Below are 22533 nucleotides of genomic sequence, written 5' to 3' on the forward strand. Positions count from 1 at the left end.
TACACTTTATTTTGAATTTTTACGTGTGTACTAGATTTGGCCCTGGGGGTGTTAGCAAGCGCCACTAAGGTTCATGGTGGCGGAGCTGATGGTTGTAACTCAGACTGAGACCCTCGGTACTCCTTCTCGTTGACAGGAAACATGGTTATAGGGATGAACAATGAACCTCCAGCATCCCTTCTTTTCATTCTAAAGTACGCCTTGCGGCAAAAAAAGGGGGAACGTCTTGGATGTAATATAGTAAAGCTTGTTCCATTCAACGAAGTCCAACAGAAGCCTATGGTGGGGGCCGCAGGTCCGCAGACGGCCTACTCTGGTGGGTGGCTTGAATGAAGCCCCACTTTCGACAGTTAGTGATGCCTTGATGAGCGCACTCCGTGACAGTGCCACCAGAAGTTGCGGTAGGTCTGCGAGAGCAGCTGGGCGAGGGAAGAAAAGACAAGTCACTCCGAAGTCCAGTCTATAGATGGTCGGGAACCCATAGACAAGTTGCAGTTAGTCTCAATGCAGCACCCGCGCGGATCCTTCTTAGCTCCTGGCGGTGGGACAGACCACGTGCTCTTAACCGACAACAATGACAGCACAAAAGTGAAGGCACGGCACACAACTGCCGTCACGCCCTGTGTAGAAAGAGTGTTATTCGAAATTGCCATAAAAACTTAACGTAGCAGCAAGTGGCAGGAAAGTGGCCAACAGGGAATAATACAGTAATTCAGAGAGGGAGAACACGTTGTTTGGTTTCTTCGTTATGGCCACACACGCTGCGTTTGCTCTCACAACAGTGTACTCATTGTGTCAGGGTTGGCATACTAAACGTTTCATTCTGGTACAGGTACGACAACTATCGACGTGCTCATCGGGCCGAGGCAGGTCTCCATGGGCAAGATGTGCGGCACCATCACGAACCGTACCATCACCACCAACTCCACGTCGGTCACGGTGGTCTTCAAGTCGGACGAGTCGTACGAAGAGAAGGGCTTCTTCCTGGAGTTCTCCGCGGACACTGGTGTCGCGGGTCAGTTTGCATCATCTATAATAACAAGTTAATGAATTATTGGAGAGCAGCCTCTTGCTGGGCCGGCTGCTCTATTTGAAGAACATCCATGTTTTTAGCGGCACAAATCACGAAAGCGATTCAAAGAGAAACAGACAGGACAACTTCTTTCTTTGTCTGCTTCCTGATGTCAGTTTTCATTTCTGGCGCTCGAAGCATCGGTGTTCATTGACTACGACCTACCGACGAGCGCCCCCACCGATATTGGCGAGTACAGGTTCTCCACATAAATTCACCCGTTTCTTTGGAATGACCATCCACGAGTGTTATTTTGTTGCTCACTGCCCTGCTTCAAGTTCTGTTTGAAATATCTAATCATCACCATCAGCCTATATCTATGTCCACTGCAGGACGAAGGCCTCTCCCTGCGATCTCCAAATACCCCTGTCTTGTGCTAGCTGATTCCAACTTGCGCCTGCAAATTTCCTAACTTCATCACCCCACCTAGTTTTCTGCCATCCTCCACTGCGCTTCCCTTCTCTTGGTATCCATTCTGTAACTCTAATGGTCCTCCGGTTATCCATCCTACGCATTACATGGCCTGCCCAGCTCCATTTTTTCCTCTTTATGTCAACTAGAATATCGGCTATCTCCGTTTGTTCTCTGATCCACACCGCTCTCTTCCTGTCTCTTAACGTTAGGCGTAACATTTTTCGTTCCATTGCTCTTTGTGCGGTCCTTAACTTGTTCTCGAGCTTCTTTGTTAACCTCCAAGTTTCTGCCCCATATGTTAGCACCGGTCGAATGCAATGATTGTACACTTTTCTTGTCAACGACAGTGGTAAGCTCTCAGTCAGGATTTGGCAATCTCTGCCGTATGTACTCCAATCCAGTTTTATTCTTCTGTAAATTTCCTGTTCATGTTCAGGGTCCCCTGTGAGTAAATGACCTAGACAAACGTACTCCTTTACAGACTCTAGAGGCTGAATGGCGATCCTGAATTCTTGTTCCTTTGCCAGGCTATTGAACATTATCTTTGTCTTCTGCATATTAATCTTCAGCCACACTCTTACACTTTCTCGGCTGGAAATATCCAATATAGGGCAGCAAAGACTCCGCGCAGGTTTTGATAACATGACAGACTACGTTACTTGTGGCTTGTTCTGTTCTGGATGGATGCAGCTCGATGGTGTAATAATTTATTTGTTGTTTTGGCATTTGGCTACATTGGTGCTTAAGATTATGCCTCGCATTTTCGAGTTAATGAAATGTGGCATGGCGTATGCCTTTTCAATGCTTGTGTAGTTTGTGTTCGGGAATACTTGCTTGGATGCATGTGCATGGTAAAGAAACTCATGCGGTAAATTAATTCGTAGCGCATTACTAAGGCGTCTCTTTCATAGCCGCAATGCCGCTTTGGGATGCTAAAAATAAATAAATAAATAAATAAAACAAGAAAGCATATAATCAATCAAATAATCAATCAATGAATTTTTCACTCTTGCCCTCGACACAACGCAGAGCTCTCAGAGAACGCGTGCGGAGACACGTTCACAGCCGACGAGGGCAACGTGACGAGCCCCGGCTACCCCTTCGAGTACCCGGACAACAGCAGCTGCTGGTCGCTCATCAACGTCGAACCCGGACGAGTCATCGTCATGCGATTCAAGGTCATCGCGCTCGAGTTCGACGAGACATGCGCCTTCGACTACGTCGAGATCTTCGACGGCTCTACCGAAGGTACGTATATATGGAGCGCAGATGCCGCAGTCGCCCTTCGCATGGTTGTTTACAAGCAGAGGCAGTGTTAATGAAAGTATTTTATTGCGATATAATTATACGGGCACTGTAGGCGAATTTCCGTCGTCGTCGTCGCCGTGATGTTCCATATAAAGTCCAAGCGCGATAACATCTCGGCCTGCGCGCCATATGCTGTAGGCGCGAACAAAAGCTTGTGAGTGGGAGTCGAGGAGGACGGTGGCTTGTTGCGGCGGTGCTTTCTCGCGCTCGCAAGGGAGGAAGGCGGGGAGGGTGCGCGCCGTTTTTTTTTTCGCGCGTGCAAGTGTGGAAGTGGGGCGATGTGCGCGCGCTAGGAGAAGGGGGAAGGGGGTAGGTTTTTGCGCCTCTCTTCTTCTACTGCAGCTGCGAAGGCTGAGCGCGGGCGCGCGCGTCCTATCTAAATTGGAGGCAATCTGTGCTGGGTGCGAAGGCTAGCAGACGTGAGACAACTGATTGCTTCGGGTGCGTTGTGTTCTCGCGCGCCTAGTTCGCGTTGAAGCGAGAGGCAGCACGAAGGGGACTTTGCTCGCCGCTGCGGCCGCGCTTTCTCACGCCAGCGTTTTGACAGCGAGTGTCCGCGGTCATCGAGTGAGATGTGTTCGTGTCTGTGCGTGCGTGACAACATACTTGCTAATTCACCTAGTAAGCGAATGTTTACAGCGGTTTATGTAGCTGACAATCGACTAACTTTGCTTCGTATAGCTGTCTAATAATTTGCTATTGCAATCAATGCTTCGCCTTTCGGGCGAAACTGTGACTTTTTTAAAAGACCCCGCATGTCGCCGAAGAGGTCAGTTCAAGGGGATAATTGGGAATTGCTCTAGAGATACATCGTTGAGCGACCACTGGTCGAGTGATTAAGATTTATTCGGACGAACTTATCAATGTAAAGCTGCGTTCTTAACGATAAACTACATACACTTAGTTCAAGAAACATGGTCTACATTAAATCTGGGCTTCCCTTTTAAACTGTATTTGTGTGAAACTGGCCTCAGTACCTTTCTTAGTGGCATCATGCACCACCTTCTTTATTGATTGTAGCCTTCGAGCGTTGCACAGGACTTTTGAAACAGAATGCGAAGATGGCGGCGACGTTCCATGTAAGGGCTAGGACACGTCGACATCAAGTACAGGTGGAATTTGCGTTCACAACTGGGGCACCACAGAATGGACAACAGTCGGGGTATTAGAACGTTGTAGGGGGGTTACAAGAATACATTAACGACATCACATTGTACATTATGCTGTAAAAATGAACAACTTACAGTACATGATATGTGGTACCATTATTCGTATGTTGCGTACCTCTTTATGTTGTCTCTCTTATTTCCAATGAGCAAAACGAGAACAGAATGAAAGCATGAGCCAACGTTTCGGACAAGTCCACTTGCCGAAACGTTGGCTCCTGCTTTCACGTCATTGTACTCATGTTGCTCGCCATCTTGAATTTCCATCTCCCGCATTCCCCGTGTTTTCTCTTATTGTCAGTCGCATGTTTGTGGAAAGCTTGCGACTGCTTGATGACTTCAGTCCAGTCGTTTACCGCTGCGGGAACGCCTGAACGTGACCATATACTATGTGCTCGTAACGATCTCTTCTCTTTCCCCCAAGACTCTCCGTCTTTCGGCCGCTTCTGCGGGGACTCCCAGAAGCGGATCCTTCGCTCCACGAGCAGCAGCGTGCTGGTGCACTTCAAGTCTGACGACCTGCTCAGCAATCGTGGCTTCCTGCTTCAGTACGAGAGCAACAGCGGAGGCATCAAGGTCAGCCACGACGGAGGTAAGCGATGCCTCCCCATGGAAACGCGATGACCGGCGACTGCCTCGATGATCTGAGCATTTCCCTCTTTTTTTGTCGCTTCTTTCTTTGGCTTCATGTCGTTATGGCGCCATAAGGTAAGGAACCCCACATGGAAATAAACAGAAAGACACCGGCTAAGCACCATCAACACGAAATATTGTCTTTACAGCGAATCTGTATACCTCTCGTTGGTCGGAAAATTTCGTGGCGTAAACACAAAGCGCCAGGTAAACAATTGAAGGCAAACGACATATCTTTCTTTGCAATCAGGCATAATATATATATATATATATATATACTTAGTGACGTCACCACGCTTTCATATATGAAAGGGAGACTAGCAACTCATTGAGTCCATTCTAAGACTGCCATGGGTAGACTATGGAAATTAAAGACACCAGAAGAACAGCGTGAATACAATGCTCGAACATGTGAGGTGTTTGATACAGCATCGCTGGACATTCACGTTCGCAGGGCGGGATGGCGGCCAATTTTTTTTCCCATACGGACGCCGGAAACGTTTCGGAATCCAAAAATAGTGGCAAAGATTTGTAAATCAGTGTAGACGAAATGTTATTTGGGAAGCGGAGACAAATAAAAATTAAATTCCCGGATAATATGTGCCAGAACCACGGCACGCCATAGTGGGGGGCTCCGTATTGATTTTGATCACATGGGGTGTTTTTAACGTGCACCCGATGCACGGTACATTGGGCGTCTTTGCATTTCGCCAACATCGAAATGCGGCCGCCGTGGCCGGGATTTGATCCCGCAACCTCGGGCTTATCAGCGCAACGTCACAGCCACTGCGCCATCACGGTGGGTGCGGAGACAAATGCAGAGAGCTGCGTTTTTTCGTTAAAACGATTGAAAAACAATTGCGCGTACCGTTGCTCGGTTCTTGCTCAAATATCGCATTTTATGGTCTGGATCGTGCAATATAATACTTGGCACTACTACTTGCCTGGTTTGCCAAGAAAAAAAATAAAAATAAAACCTGCCGATTGGCCTTTGTCTGCGCCACCAGGAGTGAGGCTTGTTTAAAAAAAATAAAAAGAGGGCTATCTCACTTCCGGCGTTCTGCAGTACGGCAAAACATGGCCTTCGAGATCCCGTTGAATGATTTGCTGTGAGGTGCGTCTGAGGCGCACACGAATGCAAATTGGCAGTTCTGTCTTGACAGACCAGGTAATTAGTAGTGCCACATGTTATATTGAACGATTCGGACCGTAAAATGCGATCTTGTTGCAAAATTTGCGCAAGAACAGAACAAAAGAGCGGTAACCGCAAACTCTTTCTTAAAATCGTTTCAAGGAAAAAACGCAGGTGTATGCGCGCTTTTCATGGCGCGTAGGACGAATGTCCTTCTCACAAATTTGAGGTTTATTTTACCTGCTTCTCAGCAGAATTCACTCCCTATCATTTTACGTTTACCAGCTCCGGGTTCTCGATCAGCAAGCGAATCCTGCATGGTCAAGCCCCTCCCTTGTGGGTCAAGCCCCTTCCTTGCGCTTTTGTTGCTGCTGCTGCCGGATAAATTCAATAAGGAATGCTATTCTGAACACTGTCGAATCCGGCCATATTGTCAAATTCCATCATGGCGTCTTCTTCAGCCACTCAGAGAGGCCGTAGCAGCCCCCTGAACCAATCAGAGCTGACAAGATGGAGAAGCAGAATAAGATCACTGATACTGGTCAACTGGCAGAGCACATCATGCACCGATAGGCTTACAAACCAGACTGTTATTTAAGGATTTGCATGGGGAAAGGGGGGAGGGGCTGTCACAGGAAGAGCAATTATATTTGAAAGTGACCAGAAAAAATTCTAAAATACACTGCGGGCTGTGTTTAGCCATCACGTTTCACCTCGTCACCGCAAGACCGGCTCGCCAAAGGAAGGTAGCACACTCTTTCATTACATCAAGCGTAAACGTCCTTGAAGCTGAGGACTTTCCTCAGAAACCCAGTTGCCCAACGGCGTTGTCCATTTACTTTGAATTTCCAGTTTCCGGTTTCGCTGTAGCTTATTAGCCACGCGCGGTGCAGGAACATCTGTACAAACTGCGATGGCAAAATAAAGCAAAAGTTTTCAATGTCCAATCTAGCTGGCAAGGTCACGTCGCAGCTAAGTGGGGAAGAACCACGCGCGAGGTGAGAGCGAACGTGGATTCTTTTCTAAACCGCCCCGGGCCGTCTTTCTCTTGCTTTCGTATTTCCTTTGAGCACTTAGGCTTTTTCATCCTTATCACCATCCTGTTTAATAACACCGCAGAATCTAACTTAATGAATCTCCCTTTGTCATGTTCATCGCTCATTCCTTTCTTTTGTTCCCTTCATGCCTTCATGCAGAGTGGCAGGTAGAGCACATTGCCTCAGGCTGACCTCTATGCCTTGATTCAAATAGTTGCTATTCTTAACATATGGACACGAGTGACTGTTCCATCAAAGTGTTATATTTATTATTAGTAATACCTACATCGCCCGAAGGCATTGTTGTAGGCTGAAGACATTGTTGGCATTGAAGGCATTGTTGAAGTGTTCAAGCTGGCGGACACAGTAATTGACGTTTGTTGCGCGGGTCTTTTAAGGCTCACCTTACACTACGTCTCTAAGACGAAATAACAGGGCTGAAGAAGCGTACATAAGACACAAGTAGTGCAGGAAGAGGAATTAACAACTGATTTTTTATTGTTGACGCGTACTATGTTGGTGCATGCCCTCCGTTTGAAGGCGTACAGGCGAGATTGACGCACGCATTCAACGTATCGGCTCGAAGCTCTTCCTTGGCTTTATAGAGTGTAGGACATCGTTATCCGTTTACTAAAGTACGCACATCGAGTCCCGTTTTTCCACGCTTGTACTACACGAGAGGGGTTCATGGAGCTGTTACGCTAATGTACCAGTGTTCTGCAAATGACAGTCCTAACTACTCTGAATTAGTGGATGGTTGCCCACTAGGGTTTCTGAAAGCTTTAGTACACAAGGAAGACAAGAGGGTTCACAGGGACATGCACTCTTGAAGTGGTCACAAATGGCCCAAAAAGAAAAGAATCCGCAGCTATGATGCCGTCGTTTGGCCACTGTCGATCACTTAGCACACATCGGCATGCTTATTACACAACGTAAGTACAAATTTAAGAAGCCTTTCACTATGCCTGCGCAGTTATGTGAGCCTGAAGTGAAGCCGAGTAGACGATTTGTGCTAGTTGGTAGCGCTTCTTGAAAATGGCAGTGCTTGACAAACACAACGAAGAGAGATGGAACTCGGACGGCCTTCTTCCTTTTTTTTTTTATTGTACCCTCAAGGCCAATTTTATTTCAGAGGTCAAGGGGTAACAACGTGAAGAAAAGCGCGTGGTAATGTCAGCAATGCCCTTGCGAAATTGTTCGATATCTTCGATAGCCAAAAGCGCGACGGGAAGGAGGTTCTATTCTTTTGAAGTCCCGGTGTCGGTGTGCCTTCTCCATTCTCCTAGCGTGTCTCAGGCGCTGTCGTTTTCACGCGCTCGAAGTACTCGACCTAGTGGACTGGACTGTCAACTGACGCGTGTAACGTGTGTAACATTCTCGATGCTTTGCGTAGGTTGCGTCGTGGCCTCCGACTCGGAGAACGGCACCGTGGCCACGCCCAACTACCCCAACAGGTACCCGGCCTCGACCCACTGCCTGCTCGACCTGGAGGCCCCGCGAGAGGCCAAGGTGGCGCTGCGGTTCGTCGACTTCTCGCTGGAGCCGGACGCGAACTGCACCTTCGACTTCGTGGAGATCTGGGACGGACACCAGGATGGTACGTGGACTCGATCTGTGTCCATGTCCGTGATGGACAAGAGCTAACAGCTTCGTTTCCGTACGCAACATCGTGAGACGTTGTCCTCAGGAGCCATCTCTGCCGTCGTTTTCAATCCCAGCTAAAAGCCTTTGCCTGCGCTATTGAATTTCTTAGATCAACGGGCCTCTGCGATCGCATTTGACCACATATTTTCTCTTGTGCGCGCATGTGTCAGAGTACCTTCTCCCTCTCATATTTATATTCCCCTCTACCTCCTCGTCACCTAAGACAGCGTTGTCAATCTGGCGCTTTTAAGTTTTCTTTTTCAGTGTTTTTTATGATATTAGCTTTTTATTTCCCAGCACCCTCTCCCCCAAACTCCTTAAACACTACACGCAAATTAGATACGATTGATGAGATCTGTCAAAACGAGAACTCTGACGTCAAGAGTCGACGAAAATGCGTCAGAAGACAAATCCCCACATAAACACGACAGAAAGTGTACGGCGAGAGGCAACAAAGCAGGGACGAAAACCCATTTCACAAAGACCTCTCGTTTCTCGTTATAACCGAATGTCTCGGTAAAAATCCTGCTAAATAATGCTATGAAAATCTAGTTAGACACCGATGCACCAGAACATTGAGAATAGATTGTGAAGTTACTCAACTAATGAAATTTTAGCAAAAAGAAAAAAAAAAAGATAAGAACAAATGACAGGGCCGTCGCGAAATTGTACCGTGTCATATTTTCGTTTGGGGGTATGATTATTACGAGGAGAGGACCTATGCACAAATCTTGATTGACGCAAAATTAAAACTAGCCTTCAGCATCGTATTGCGAGTCAATTAGTTCTATACTGTTACGCTTGGTTGAATACATTCGCAGAACTAGCGACGTGCGCAAATTGCGCATCATTGCGAATCGCTTAACGAGCCTATCGAAGCCAAAGGCGGCAGTATAGCCTTGGCCTTCGTCAGGACTTTCCAGAAGGATGCGAGGAGAACGCGCAGAAACAAAACAAATTAAGCTATGCAATCAGATCGTTCATACAGAGGCTGTCACCGCGTGGTTCGGAAACCCGTTAGAAGCGGCCGAAAGACGCACGTTGCGACGAACTGCGCATTTACAAACGGTCCGGGAAAAAACACGACCATTGCGTGATGCGAACCCTGAGTAGAGAGAAAGAGAGGTTGAACGAGTGAGAAAGGGGCAGCTGCAGCAAAAGGTGTTTCCGCGCCTGGGTTGTCCCCGTGCTTGCCATGGCTGAATATAAAAGAACAGACCGACCGCCGGACAAGGCTAGCACGAGGCAGTGGCTATCGAGGAAAGTGAAAAAAAAAAAAACTGTACAGAGTAGACCGCCCCCTCAAAAGGAACAACACGAAGCGCGAGATTTAAAAGCGACAACCGGAAACGTTGATGTGTTCCGACGAAAGCAAGGTGAAAGTTGATGTCTGCGTGCCGATTGTTAAACATAAAGAATGAAAAAGAGTGAGAGATACGAAAAGATCCATGTGCGTCACCGATGGGACACGAGGCGACTTGTTCTTTTTCTCGACGGACACGGAAAGTTTCGGTTTTAGTCTATGGTGAACCCAAAAGAAAGAGCCATTTTACTTACGCAGTGTACAGAAGAAGCCCTCGCTAATAAATCTCTTCCAGCAACGTCCTCACCTAAAAAAAAAGCTCATCGTACTTTAGGGGAATTCCCAAAGAAAAGTGAATCTTCTCAGGGGGGCAAAGAAAGAAAAGAAATTACCATTCGCGTATGCGCCTGACAGTGGTCACAGAACTACAAAGAAAAGCAAGAATACCTGCATAACCTTTTTGTTCTTGCCATTTGGTTAGGCCTAAGTATATGTGGATAGACATGAACCCTGTATTTAAAACTATACACATCGTCGACGTTTTCAAGGTTACATTCGTGCGCAGTAGCATTTACGGGTGCGCATGCTCGAGCTCAAACATGTTGATTTTCATCTGTCGGTATAGTGGGAGGCGCGAGAAATCCAGAACTTCTTTTAAGACAGTGACGCTCTTTGGCCAGGACTGGAGCTTGCGCCAAGGAAGCCCACTATACATAATCCTTTAAGAAAGAGCTCCGCGCAAACAGCCGGTGGCCAGTTCCGAAAGTTATCCTGCCGTTATGGTTCATTCGAAAGCACAGCTCTGTAAACATCGATGACGTTGTCTTCGGTATTATCGTAATGCACAGCAATTACAGAGATAGCGGTTATAAACTCACTGTCCCCTCTCAAAATCGTATTACATTTGTTGGCCTCGGTCATCGATATTGCTAGATGAATGAAAATGACCCACACTGTCCACGTAATTTGGCGGCATACAGACGCATAGCCTAGGCTGGTGCGCGGAGCCAGTGGTATTACATGGCTCGCTCATAATAAGCACAAAATAATGTCAAGGTAATGAAAAAGGCTCATTTAAAAATTCGCTAACATAAATGAGTGTTTGATAAGGTATCACAGATGTAAATATGACTGAAATGTCAAGAAGAACGTCAATAGTGTGTGATGTACTCGAAATTGTTGCATTGAGCACAACTCAAGGTTCAGCGAATTGGTTCGCGAAGCGACTAATGAGACATAAGACTTCTGTGGCGCCAGGAAACATAAACAAAGATTTGTACTCCGCAAATCATTGCTGATCGCACAACAGAAAACACGCGTCAAGCAAACAAATCGGAACAATTCATAAGTTGCGGTGCATCGGCACCTAATACTTTGAGTTGCCCGCAATCGCAAAATGATTCCGACGTAAACCACAATATGAAATCTTCGCTTCCGGTGCTTCTCAGGTTGGCGATCACTTGGACGACTGTGCGGTGACAAGGGTGAAATGAAGGAGCTGGTCACCTCGGAGAACCGCATGCGAGTGAAGTTCTACAGCGACAACTTCTCCGAATTCCGAGGATTCTTCGCGAATTTCTACCTCGTCTCCGCGGCTGGTGAGTGTGTTTGCACATTGAGGAAGCAGGGTTACATGGTTCAGTGGACGCAGTTCACTGGATACGCGTGTGCTCATTTTATACACCTGCAGAGGAAACACCCAGAAGAGTGTGAAGAGAACGCTTTAGTTAGTTTGAGGCCAACTCTGATTTTCCTGTTCAGATACACGTGAAACCATAAATGTCCGAACTAGCCAACCGCTCAACTGATTTGCATGAAATCTGTTGCATTTGAGAAAAAAAATCTGAATTCTAGCGTCTGAATGAAACGTCATTTTTATTTACTGTATGAAATGTCTTACAAATCTTGCAGAAAGCCGCGAAGTTAGAAATCACAAAGTTTAGAAATTCGTAACTATGCAACAATAAGCAGATATCTCAGTTATGTAAACTGCGTCTGTTAGAGCATCTGCAGCAGAAAAACGTGAGGTGTGAGTCTACCGCTTACGTGAAATCATTGCAATGTTTACGAGGGTTTTTATGAAGTTACCATTCACAAATCAGTGGTATAGTGCAGAGCGGTGTGTAATATATAAATTTTGTCAGTTTTAAATTTGTCACCATGTGAGATATACAAAGCTTTGATATCACATATTATTGCTGAATTACAGAATTATAAACATTACGCTTCAGTTTTCAAATTTTTTTTGCATATTTCAACAATTTTTTGTAAAGTTACTCATAGCATAAATCAGAAATCTGCTTCTACAATCGGTAGATGTTTACGTTTTGTCTGAAACCCAGCATACCTCAGCTAATTTGGTGCAGTGGTTGCTGAGAAAAACGATTTCACCGTTTCCCCGTATTTAGACAGAACCTCCTATAGAAGGGGGGCTGTTCCTCTTCAGGTGTATTTGATGGTTTCACGCGTGTGGCATAACATATAGATTTATGAACTTTTATTGAGTGGATAGATGGATGATGCACGGGAACACTAATGGAATGACTGGATGGGCGGAAAGAAGGCAAAAAGGGTGCCTTGGCCGAATAGTTGGCTATGCTTGATTGGAAACGTTCGTCGTTGGCCTTATTTTTCGCACGTCGGCTGCATCGCAGTTGGCTGCATTGATGTAGACGCAAGATTTTATCGCTGTCACGGTAGTCTGGGGCTTTTTTATTAGATAAACTGTAGCTGCCGTAAAGGACTATGAACGGACGAAGGAATGTAATTATTGACATGCGCCGACAAAAGGGTTATGTCGCTTTTGTATATTGGAATAGGGTTAGAGAGATGTCATACAGCATGAATATCATGAGTAAATGGACAGCTAGAAACAATGTGTTTTCCCCTGATTACGAGAAGTTATTTAAAAAATTCACAGAAGTGAGTGTTCAAGCATGGTGCTACATTAATGGTGACTCATTGGCATAATGAAAAGGCACATATTTTTGGGCTTTAGAGTATCTGCTAATGTTAACTTTAGACAAAAACGCGGATGAATCGAGCAATAATTTATGCTGTGTCTGCTTCTACTGTGAATGAATATAAGAATATTTCTTTATGGCGTGGGCATGCTCAATGTAAGGTCTCCTTGGCTATATTTGAATGTCAGAATAGCTGAAACAATCATATTTTGCCATCAAAGCAAGATGACTGTTATTAAAACGCTCATTATGCACGCTTCTTACTTTCTCAGACAACCCACAAACTTGCGTAGTCAACGTCTCATGACTCACGTATATACAGATTGGAAGTGTACGACGCTGCGTTGCTTGGTGGATTGTAGATGTGCTGCTGTCGTCTTTCAAAGTTTATAACGGCGAAACATTTTTTGCCGTGTAGATAAACCGGAAGTGGAAGACGCCAAGACTGTGATCATGCGCAAGAACTCCCTAGTTCCTGCTCGCGAGTTGATCGAGGAAATCTCGCCCGATGAGACGGTGGCTGGTGACGACCAGAGGATACTCAAATGCATTCCAAAAGTTCCCGGATCCAGTGTCAAGTGGTAAGCACCATTATGCCGAAGCCCAAGTGCCGATTTCAGAAAGCTTTTCGTTCGTAAATACTACGAATCACAGTGCACAAACGGACAGGAACGAGAAGTGACGAAGATCAGACCTAGGAAACGAGTTCACAGAGTTGCTCGTTCGTAAGTGCAGCTTGCTATCGGCTGGTCGCCTTGGCCAATAATATGTCAAACATCACGAGTGGCTAACATTTGCTTAAGGACAGTTCTCTCTTAAGAACTTTTTGTGAATACGGGCGTAAAGAATCAATCAATCAATCAATCAATCAATCAATCAATCAATCAATCAATCAATCAATCAATCAATCAATCAATCATTATTTACTCATATCAAGAAGAGAAAGGGGCGTAAAAAAGCTGCTTAACTGCAGCTTGACTAAGCAACTAGTGTTTTACCAACTTACCATTGGCCAATGGCGTTTGCTAATATGTCCGACATCCAGATTTGGCTGGAAGATGCTCTTACGAACAATTCTGTCGTAAGAACTTTTTGTTTGTGAACGTGGGCGCATCGTTTTAGTACACGAGAGTTTTATCATGTGGCTGGAAAATTGCGCTATGCGTCCAAACGCCTGTTTGCAGTGGTTGTGCAGTTACGTTTGAGGATAGCAAGTAATGCGCAGTTCGCCCCCGCCCCTCCTGAAAGTATCACAATAAACTAAATGAAAAGACCACAGGCACATATGGCTAGAAGGGTGTAGGTCTGAGGCAAACAAGTAGCGGAAAGGCGCCGAGCGAATGAATAGAAACGTCGTCGCTACAAACGCGATCGTTCACCGCTCGTTGCCGGTGGTGCAGGTTCAAGAACGAGACGGTGTTGAACGGTACCATGCCGCTGCCCCACCTTTACCTGGTATCGCCGAGCACGCTGTGGATTCGGCGCATGCACTCGGACCTGGCTGGCAGCTACACATGCTTGGTCAGCACGGAGGACCGCGAAGCCATGGCGACAACCCTTGTCGTCATGGCCGGAACGAAGCCGCGCAGCAAGTGCAACGTCTGTGAGTATCCGGCTCGTGCTAACTATCGCTTTGGTTGATAACTTTTGCTAGAGATGGGCGAATAGTTCATTTTTGACACCAAATGGAGTAGAACTTGAGTAGTGCCAGAATCGAAACGAATCAAATATTGAATGCTTTTCGAATACTTACTCTACAGTTTGAGTTAGTGTACTGAATTCAATCTGAATTGCTGCATTAATAGCCGAGTACGGGAATGCTCTATATAGAGGCGCGTTATTGTTGTTTTGGTCGCTAACGGCATTTGCCTGTTTTGTTCTGAAAAAAAAAAACGCAGTCTTTCGCAAGAGTCCCAAGGACCAGGAAATCCCCCACGGCGAGACGGCCATCATGCATTGCACGGCCCAGGCCCCGCAGCGGCCTTCGTCCGACGTCAAGATTAGCTGGCTGCGCAATGGGCTGCCGTTCCCGACCAGCAGCCGGTACCGGGATCTGGGCAACGGGCTGGTCTACATCAGCGACGCCATGCCCAAGGACTCCGCCGTGTACACTTGCGTGGCCACCGACCGCCGCAATAACTGCACTGTGCAGGAGTCCGCTCTGCTCAGGGTGCTACCCAGGGTTAACATCGAAGAGAGTGAGTCACGTGGTCTTACAATCTTTCTGCAGCGATGCTTTGAGATATGGAAGCAGTGGCCTCTTCGTGGATTGCTAGAAGATACACGGATTTACCAGTACTGCAGCCGTGGACAAGGCTGATATTTTTTATGTCGAAGTTTTCAGGTAGTGAACAGAAGGCTTACAAGAAGGCTTACGTGGTGGTGTACAAAAGATGCGAGGATTAAAAGGAGGAAAGAAGGGACTATCGCAGACTGTCACGCACAGATCGCGCTCCCTCTCTCTTTCTCCAGCACAGGGTAGCCAACCGGAAGTATTCGCTGGTTAACGTCCCTGTATTTCCGCCTGTTTTACCTTCCTCGTTTTTGTTTTGTACAGCGAAGTTCATGACTGCGCTTGTCTGACGTTGAACCAATAGCAGTGGCTGTCGGCGCGATGCGTAGTGCGCTTTTACGCAAGTACGTCGCAATTGACCACGCATTAATGAATGTTTTTCCGAGTAAAAAAGAATAGCTCCCCACTTTCCAGCAAAACGGGACATGTTCTGTGGCATGACAAAACCGCCACAGAACAACGATACACCTCAGCGCAATTTACCGAGCATGAAATTGAACCCACGTGCGAGTCCTTAGCCTAACGGCAATCACATATGAAGCCAAGAGTAATCACGTGACCATCTGACCAGTTGAAAGACTTGCAGGTCGGTTACTGCTGGGACAGTTTTACGATTCCTACGTGCCACTGTGTGGTGTCAACCAAACTCGCGTTGCTTCCTAGTAGGCCTAAAATCACGAAGGGGGCCGACGGATAGTGTAGCACACTGCGGTATAAAAGTTACAAACAGGGATAGAGTATCTCGGAAAGGCTGGTCTAAGTTTCGATAGGTGAACCTATCTTTGAGAAAGGTCCACCACTCGATGCATAGGCCAGCCTTTCTGATGCACTTTATCCCTGTTCGTAGCTTTTATACTACTGGCTCCTAGTAGACCTGGAAGCTCCGGTACTCACGATAGCTCGTGGATTTCACTCACGATAGCTAGTGGATTCCATAAGAGTTCAAGAGATCTATTGCACCACTGACATGCTGCTTCATTTCAACGAACGCTGCTACACATACGCAGCGCTTCGGTCAGCATGGATTAATCCAGCCCCGTTCGTCTCCTCGTATGACGTGCAAAAAGTACACGTTTAGCACTCTAACACAATGACACACTCGCAATAATTTTTTTATTGAAAACGTGCAACGATTGAAACTGTCTTCCAGCATCAACATTTAGTATAAGTAATCCTGCTGTATTTAAAGCTGCGTTAGCTAACCGCAACTAATCTTTGGACCATTTTGTTGAACGATACATTATATAACCTTTGTTGTTACTGTAAGTGTGATACTTCGAATTAATGCACGATGAATATAGCTGCCGTGCTTTACTTGTGTATTGCAGAAACGTTGGTAATGGAATGAAATTAGTGAACTAATATTGTTTTCAACCTGTATTTGTGATGAACTTATGTATGCATGTATATATATTGTCTTTGTTTACGTAGCCCCTCACTCTATAATGTATTTTACCCTGAGGAGGGTACTGCAAATGAATAAAAATAAAGAAACACATAAAACGCTCGAATTTCCTCCCAAGCGTTTGCAAATTAAAAAAAAAAGCTTATATGACACTGACAAAGACAAACTTTTCGTGTTTTCCAGTCTGCGGAATTCCGTTCGTGGGACGTCCCAACATGTCGAAGCCGCACGTCGAGCATGGAAAAATTGTCGGCGGAATGGACTCCCTCAAAGGTGCCTACCCATGGCAGGTGAGCTGGATGGTATTTAGTCAGCCTGATGTTCCATTCCCCTTGATATGTCGCAACAAGAACCCTCGCAAGCTCATTTGAAGTTTGAGGTCCAAGGTCCCAAAGAAAGCAACGATGCTATATTTGGATATATAAGCGTCCCATATTTGCGTCCTAGGGAGGCATTCTGTAACAGTTCACCTAGTGGACATGTCCCTTTTGTCTGCTTTTGAAGTTCTGACTGGCTGGGCTGGACTGCACGTCCGCAGCAACCAGGCGCCACAACAAATCAACACTTCAGCAGCAGACGACATGGACCTGTCCACTAGCTGGACTCTTACAGAGTACCTCCTCTAGTCTTCTTTTTCGCCTGCTTTAAGCATCACGGATTGCTGAAGTGCCCTTACGGACATAAACAATTCGATGACTGTCGTTTGAGATGCTCTGGTCGGTGGTTACATATATGTCTCTTCATGTTCGCGCAGGTGATGTTCTGGACGGACTTGCGCAAGGCGTTCTGCGGCGGAAGCCTGGTGAACGACCAGTGGGTGCTCACGGCTTCGCACTGCTTCAAGAGGGACGAGATTCGCATAGACGAAGTGGAAGTGAGGCTGGGAAAGTACGACCAGACCGTGGTCGAGCCGCAGCAGGTGGTCACCAAGATTGCTGACGTGCACTTCCACCCGTAAGTATGCACAGAACGTTAAATGCTGGCAAAGATGTCGCGTAACATAGAAACATGAAGTCTACATGTCCTGAACAATAGTACCGTGTTAGCTGCTAATAGTAGAAGCGTCCCCCCATCATAGAACAAGTTCCAGGACACTAAACATTTGCTGCCACGGAACCCAATTCCACGAATTGCTCATTATCCTTAGCAACCATCTCAACAGGGTAGATAGCCACGACAGTTAGGTAATTGTACGTGTTTATAGGGGAACTTACGGTAGCCTTACTATTATTGAGCGCAAAGAAAACTGTCCACCTTGAACCACAATGCTCGATGAGACCCGGAACTTTAGTTTACGAGGGACGTAGTAGATGTTCATCACCATTCTATTGAAGGGTTCTGTAGTTTGGGGGAGATGCGACTATAAGATAAGATGGAAATTTCACCTTTCTTTCATCGTAATAATGTACGTTTTAACGGTCTGCTAAATGTGTGCGTCAAGACGCAAATCTAATGCTTGAAAATAATATCCGTAAATGCCACTAAGGTGCATTAGAATGTTCCACTAATGGAATTACACATCGCTAAAGCTTGTCCTGAGAGACTGCACTGGTAACATTCCAGGTGGCCGATAATTTTTAAAAAAATTTAAACAGCAAGAGCAGGCTCAATCAGCTTAGCTGGAAGAACTCTGTATGCGTTAATTACATTGTACGCACACTCTACAGGTGTCTTCATGGCAACGCCCTCTTTGCAGGAACTTCAACGTGAACACGTTCGACAACGACATCGCGTTGGTGCAGCTTGCCGACCGGGTGACCTTCACGGACTACATCCTGCCCGTGTGCCTGGGCGAGAGCGCGACCATCGAGCGGGACTATTTTAGCTCGGGAGACGTGCAACTAGGCACCGTGACTGGCTGGGGACAGCTCACCGAAAGCGTCAACACGCTTCCTCGGTACCTGCAGGAGATCAGGCTGCCCATCATCGACCACAAGACCTGCCAGGCGTCCACGCAGTACCCGGTAAACGCCGAACGCTTCTCGCTGGGCTGTTTCTTTCGGGAAATAACGAGTGCCATGTGGCAGTAGCTGTGGTGTATTGCTGGAGGGTAGGAAAACATCTTGCCACAAGAGAAGCCTTCCATAAATGAAGGAATCTCGCTAATAGCGTAAAATATATAGTTAAAGAGGAATAAAATTCACGTAGGCTGTATCAGAGACTCAGGCACAGTCAAAGATGTGAAACGTCTTGTGCGTGTTGCAGATGCCGTGGGTACTTGGGTGCAGAAATGACTTACCCAGACGCACCAATACACATGCCTAATTTATGTTACAGCTAGTGGTGGTCTTAACGGTCTAAATTTGCAATCGCGCTCGCCTCCCATTAGTAATGAGCCCGATTGTCTTGAACAGAGTGTTTAAGCACTAGGGTAAAGAAATGACCTCTCTATACTTGTGGCTCTCGAAAATACCCGGCACCACTCGAGTCGAGCCCGTCGCACTCGTAAATGGCTGGGGCTCCGGTGCTTGCGCTTCCTATGGACACTGACTCGTTCCACTGAGGTCAAAAGGCTCGGATATCCCTCTGTGTTGCTGCTCGAGTCTCTTTACGCCATTTCGGGACCCTAGGTGTCGAAAGCAGGAAGGCCGTATCCGGGAAAGCGTGAAAGTTCTGCAACAAATTGCACACTTGTGGGCCTTATAACTACTGATGAGCACCAGTTTGAGCTTGATTTTAAATGATAACTGCCATGGCATAGTGAGCTTTCTCAAACGTGCCCATTTCGGCTGAGATGGACTAACGTATTGCACAGCTACACCTCTCTGAACTCCGTGCGCGAGGCTAAATTTAGCTCCGATTGCATCACGCGTGGCGCGACAATTGTGTAATCTGCGCACGCGAGACTTGCATGATCGAGTAATAAATTTCTGTCCTATCTACACAACGATGGGTAGCGCGTGGGTAGTATGGTTGTAAAGGTATAAGCGATAATCGTATGACAGGTTTTCGTTGCATGCGGTTTTAGTAAGCGACCCCCTGTGACCGTTTCACGCCAGAAGGTAATATCAACTTGAGGTTGTACACCTTTAGTATTGTACGTAAAACAGATTAAAAAATTCTGCCCATATCTTTATCTATCTGTGTCAGATATTAGAGACTGCCAGCAGCGCGAGCTACCCCTTTGCTCTGTCGGAGGGGAGTACAGAAAACAATTCTCGAGTTCATGTCGACAGTTCATAAAACTTAACCATATGCTGCCTGTCCTCAACAGCTCAGAACTCTGCAGAGAGTTTTAGGGAGGCCAAGCCTATTGTGTCGGCATCGAAGGAGTTAGGCTGATAAACTGTGACGGAAGTCGTGCTAGGTCTTTATAAAATTTGGAGTAATGAGTAGCGTAGAGATAAAGTCCGGAATAGAGTGGTAATTTCTACCAACGTTTTTTTTAACCTTTCGGACAGCTGGTTTTGTTTTTCTAGCCTTTGTTAACAAACCATTCAGTTTGTAGACCTATGTACTCTTAAACAGCATTTAAGTACGATAAAGTATCATGAGCATTTGCGAGTGTCAGCGCACTCTCGTAATATACTGTGGGAGAGCGCGTGATAAGAGACTAAGATGACCATACATAAAAATGCAATCACTGTGCCTATTTGTTCATTGCTGAACGTCTCCTAAACGTTTCCCTGTCCCGTCTTTACAGGTGACAAGGAACATGTTCTGCGCGGGCTACAAGCAGGAGATCGTGGGCGACGCGTGCAAGGGTGACAGCGGTGGTCCCTTCGTGATACAACGCAAGAACCGCTGGTACCTCATCGGTATCGTCAGCTGGGGCGTCGGATGTGGCCGCAAGGACCACTACGGCTACTACGCCAAGGTCAGCAACTACCACAGCTGGATCAAGGAGAAGATTCTCTACTAAAACAAACGCGTGTACACTGTGTTCCTCTTTCGAGTAAGAAGATGTGAGCTCAGGACTGCAGCTCAACGATTACGGGCAACGTGTGACACGTGAACCTGATGACGGTGATGCTTCTCACGAGAAGGGTGCTGCGTTGTGTGTCATCAGAGGGTTGACAGTTATCACGACGTTTGTCGGGCCGTGTCGTCATCTTGAGTGACACGCATACGACGTTCCTGGTGAGGGGACAAGCTTGCTAAATGCAGGAACCTGTCTACGCTTGATAAGTGTTGGTCAAAGACAGCATTGTAGTCGATCTTTTCTCATTGACAACAATACACCGTCAGTTATGAGAAAAAAAAAGGTCGGAAAGCTGACAATGGCCCACGTAACCACATGCTTGAAAAACTTTACAGGAAAAATCAAGTGTTTGGCAAGTTGACAGTCGTATACGATAAGATGAGGGCAAGGTAAAAAAAAAAAAAGAACTGATACGCAATGAAGGTATCGCTCGTGTGGTCGTGCTAGAGGGTATAGCACGATGAATAAAAGACGAACAGGGACATGATTCCAAAGGCTCGTTCAAAGTGAGGCATTAAGGGAAAAGGCATCAAGTTTACAGAATCGTCAGGGCATTCTTATGACGAGCAGGCCTAAGATGCCGATTCTTGGGTCTTGGGCATTCAGAAAACGGTTTAAACGAGCTGTTGTCCGCTGGATCTTGTCATGATTTCATCATCACGGCGCTTCTTGATCACAGATAACAACATTGTGAAATACGAATGCAAGTGGGGGTTCCACAAAGAAATACGGCTTTTGCTTGTGCATGCTGTCTGATGTTGATCCCCAACGTTGGTATTAGATTCACTGCTTCAAGAAGCCGTTCATCGAGATATACGTCGATGAGGAACGGGCCTACCTTGCCAGGCTAATAAAAAAGCAGTGATATTGTGCAGCTAATTAACTTTTCGTGGCATGAAAAGTTTGTCGGCGTACAGCAGAACTCGAAAAAAAAGTCCCAAAAGCCATGGTTTAATTAAGCACTGCTTGGCTCTCTGTTTTTATTAATTTATTCGATAGGCAGTGTATTTACAAGCCATTCTTGCAGTGTTTTCTTGTTTGGGTGTTTGCTTTACGAGTATATTGAGGTAGAGTTTGCAGAGAACCCACATACGCGACCTAGACTTATTTTTCAATCATCGCTAGAAGATTGCGCCCACAGGCCATTTGGCGAGAACTTGGTCAGGCACTTATTTTGTGATGACAGGGACTGGGCTCTACTATCAATGTTGCGCTATTGAAACCATACATGTTCGCGTCTGTTAAAATCACGATGATAAAATGCGCCTTTTCACCATCGTTTGTATAGTCAATCCTTAGTTTACAGGCTGCCATGGAATTCATTTTGTACACATCGGCATTTATAGTACGCTCAGTACAATGGTATTTTCGAGTGAGTCGTTCAGTATAGATCCGTCTGCGCACCAGCGACATGGTTGAGCCACTAACACAAACATCATAATACTACTTATAATAACTGTATTGTTTCCCTTTCAATGGATATAAAATATGATTGAAAAATCGTGACGTGGGTTTGCGGTAGTACTTGAGCGAACTCTATAAAAGGACTCAACTGCAGCATAAACTGCAACGTTAATGAAGCCAGTCACACGAACACTCATTTTAATAAATCCTTTATAGCATCTTGAGTCCATGTGATATCTTCTGCTGCCTTTGTTCGACCACCGTTAACTCGCGATAAAAGCTCAATTTCAAGTGCCTGAAAGAGTCAGGAGTGCAAATTCGCATGCGTAGTGGTCCATGCTGAATAAGAGGACAGCTCGAGAAATTCTTGAAGCGGGGACAGATTTTTTTTCCACGCAACATTAAACAATTTTGTGACACTTAGGACAAAGTTGGATGAAGACATCGACATTGTCTACCAGGTATAGCCGTACAAATACGGCGATGTATGAGCGCGTGCTCTTTCTGTTTTACTGTTTTTTTTTTTTTTACGTTGAGTGTGAAACCTGTGTGTCTGAGCGTACATTGTAGTCAGTATTTATATCGGTGCGCAGGACGCCTTCGTGGTATGTGGAATTCCTCCATTCCTTCATCTATTCCTTTTTTTTTACTCGAAACACGCGTATTTTCATATTCCTGTACCAAATGTCACCGAGGTTCCTGTGGCCGTGTTGTCATGCCATAGAATAAAGTTGCTCCTTTTTATTTTTTTCGTCGTAGTGTCTTCTGCATATAGATCAATCGTCTGCAACCAGCCTGCCTGGTTGCAGTCCCATCTCGCCGACCAACCTTTGGCTT

General features: G+C 46.1%; 1 protein-coding gene across 1 annotated transcript; it reads left to right on the plus strand.

The window, feature by feature from the left end:
- Positions 1–849: 849 nt before the first annotated feature.
- LOC125939636 (uncharacterized) lies at positions 850–22445 on the plus strand. The gene is made up of 12 exons (XM_037715007.2): positions 850–1015; positions 2516–2734; positions 4385–4552; positions 8156–8359; positions 11158–11307; positions 13091–13253; positions 14073–14275; positions 14571–14870; positions 16554–16660; positions 17125–17324; positions 18067–18334; positions 20014–22445. Exons 1-12 carry the CDS (start codon positions 877–879, stop codon positions 20230–20232), a joined length of 2340 nt encoding a protein of 779 aa, XP_037570935.1. The 5' UTR covers positions 850–876; the 3' UTR covers positions 20233–22445.
- The last annotated feature ends 88 nt before the right edge of the window (positions 22446–22533 follow it).

The sequence above is a fragment of the Dermacentor silvarum genome, chromosome 5 (assembly GCF_013339745.2).
Source record: "Dermacentor silvarum isolate Dsil-2018 chromosome 5, BIME_Dsil_1.4, whole genome shotgun sequence".
Classification (NCBI taxonomy): domain Eukaryota; kingdom Metazoa; phylum Arthropoda; class Arachnida; order Ixodida; family Ixodidae; genus Dermacentor; species Dermacentor silvarum.

What these genes read in the sequence shown, in the direction of transcription:
- LOC125939636 (XM_037715007.2), top strand. Translation starts at nt 877, where the DNA reads ATGGGCAAGATGTGCGGCACCATCACGAACCGTACCATCACCACCAAC. An exon ending in CAAGGTCAGCCACGACGGAG is followed by an intron (nt 4,553 to 8,155) that starts GTAAGCGATGCC and finishes TGCTTTGCGTAG; the next exon opens with GTTGCGTCGTGGCCTCCGAC. An exon ending in AGGCGTCCACGCAGTACCCG is followed by an intron (nt 18,335 to 20,013) that starts GTAAACGCCGAA and finishes CCGTCTTTACAG; the next exon opens with GTGACAAGGAACATGTTCTG.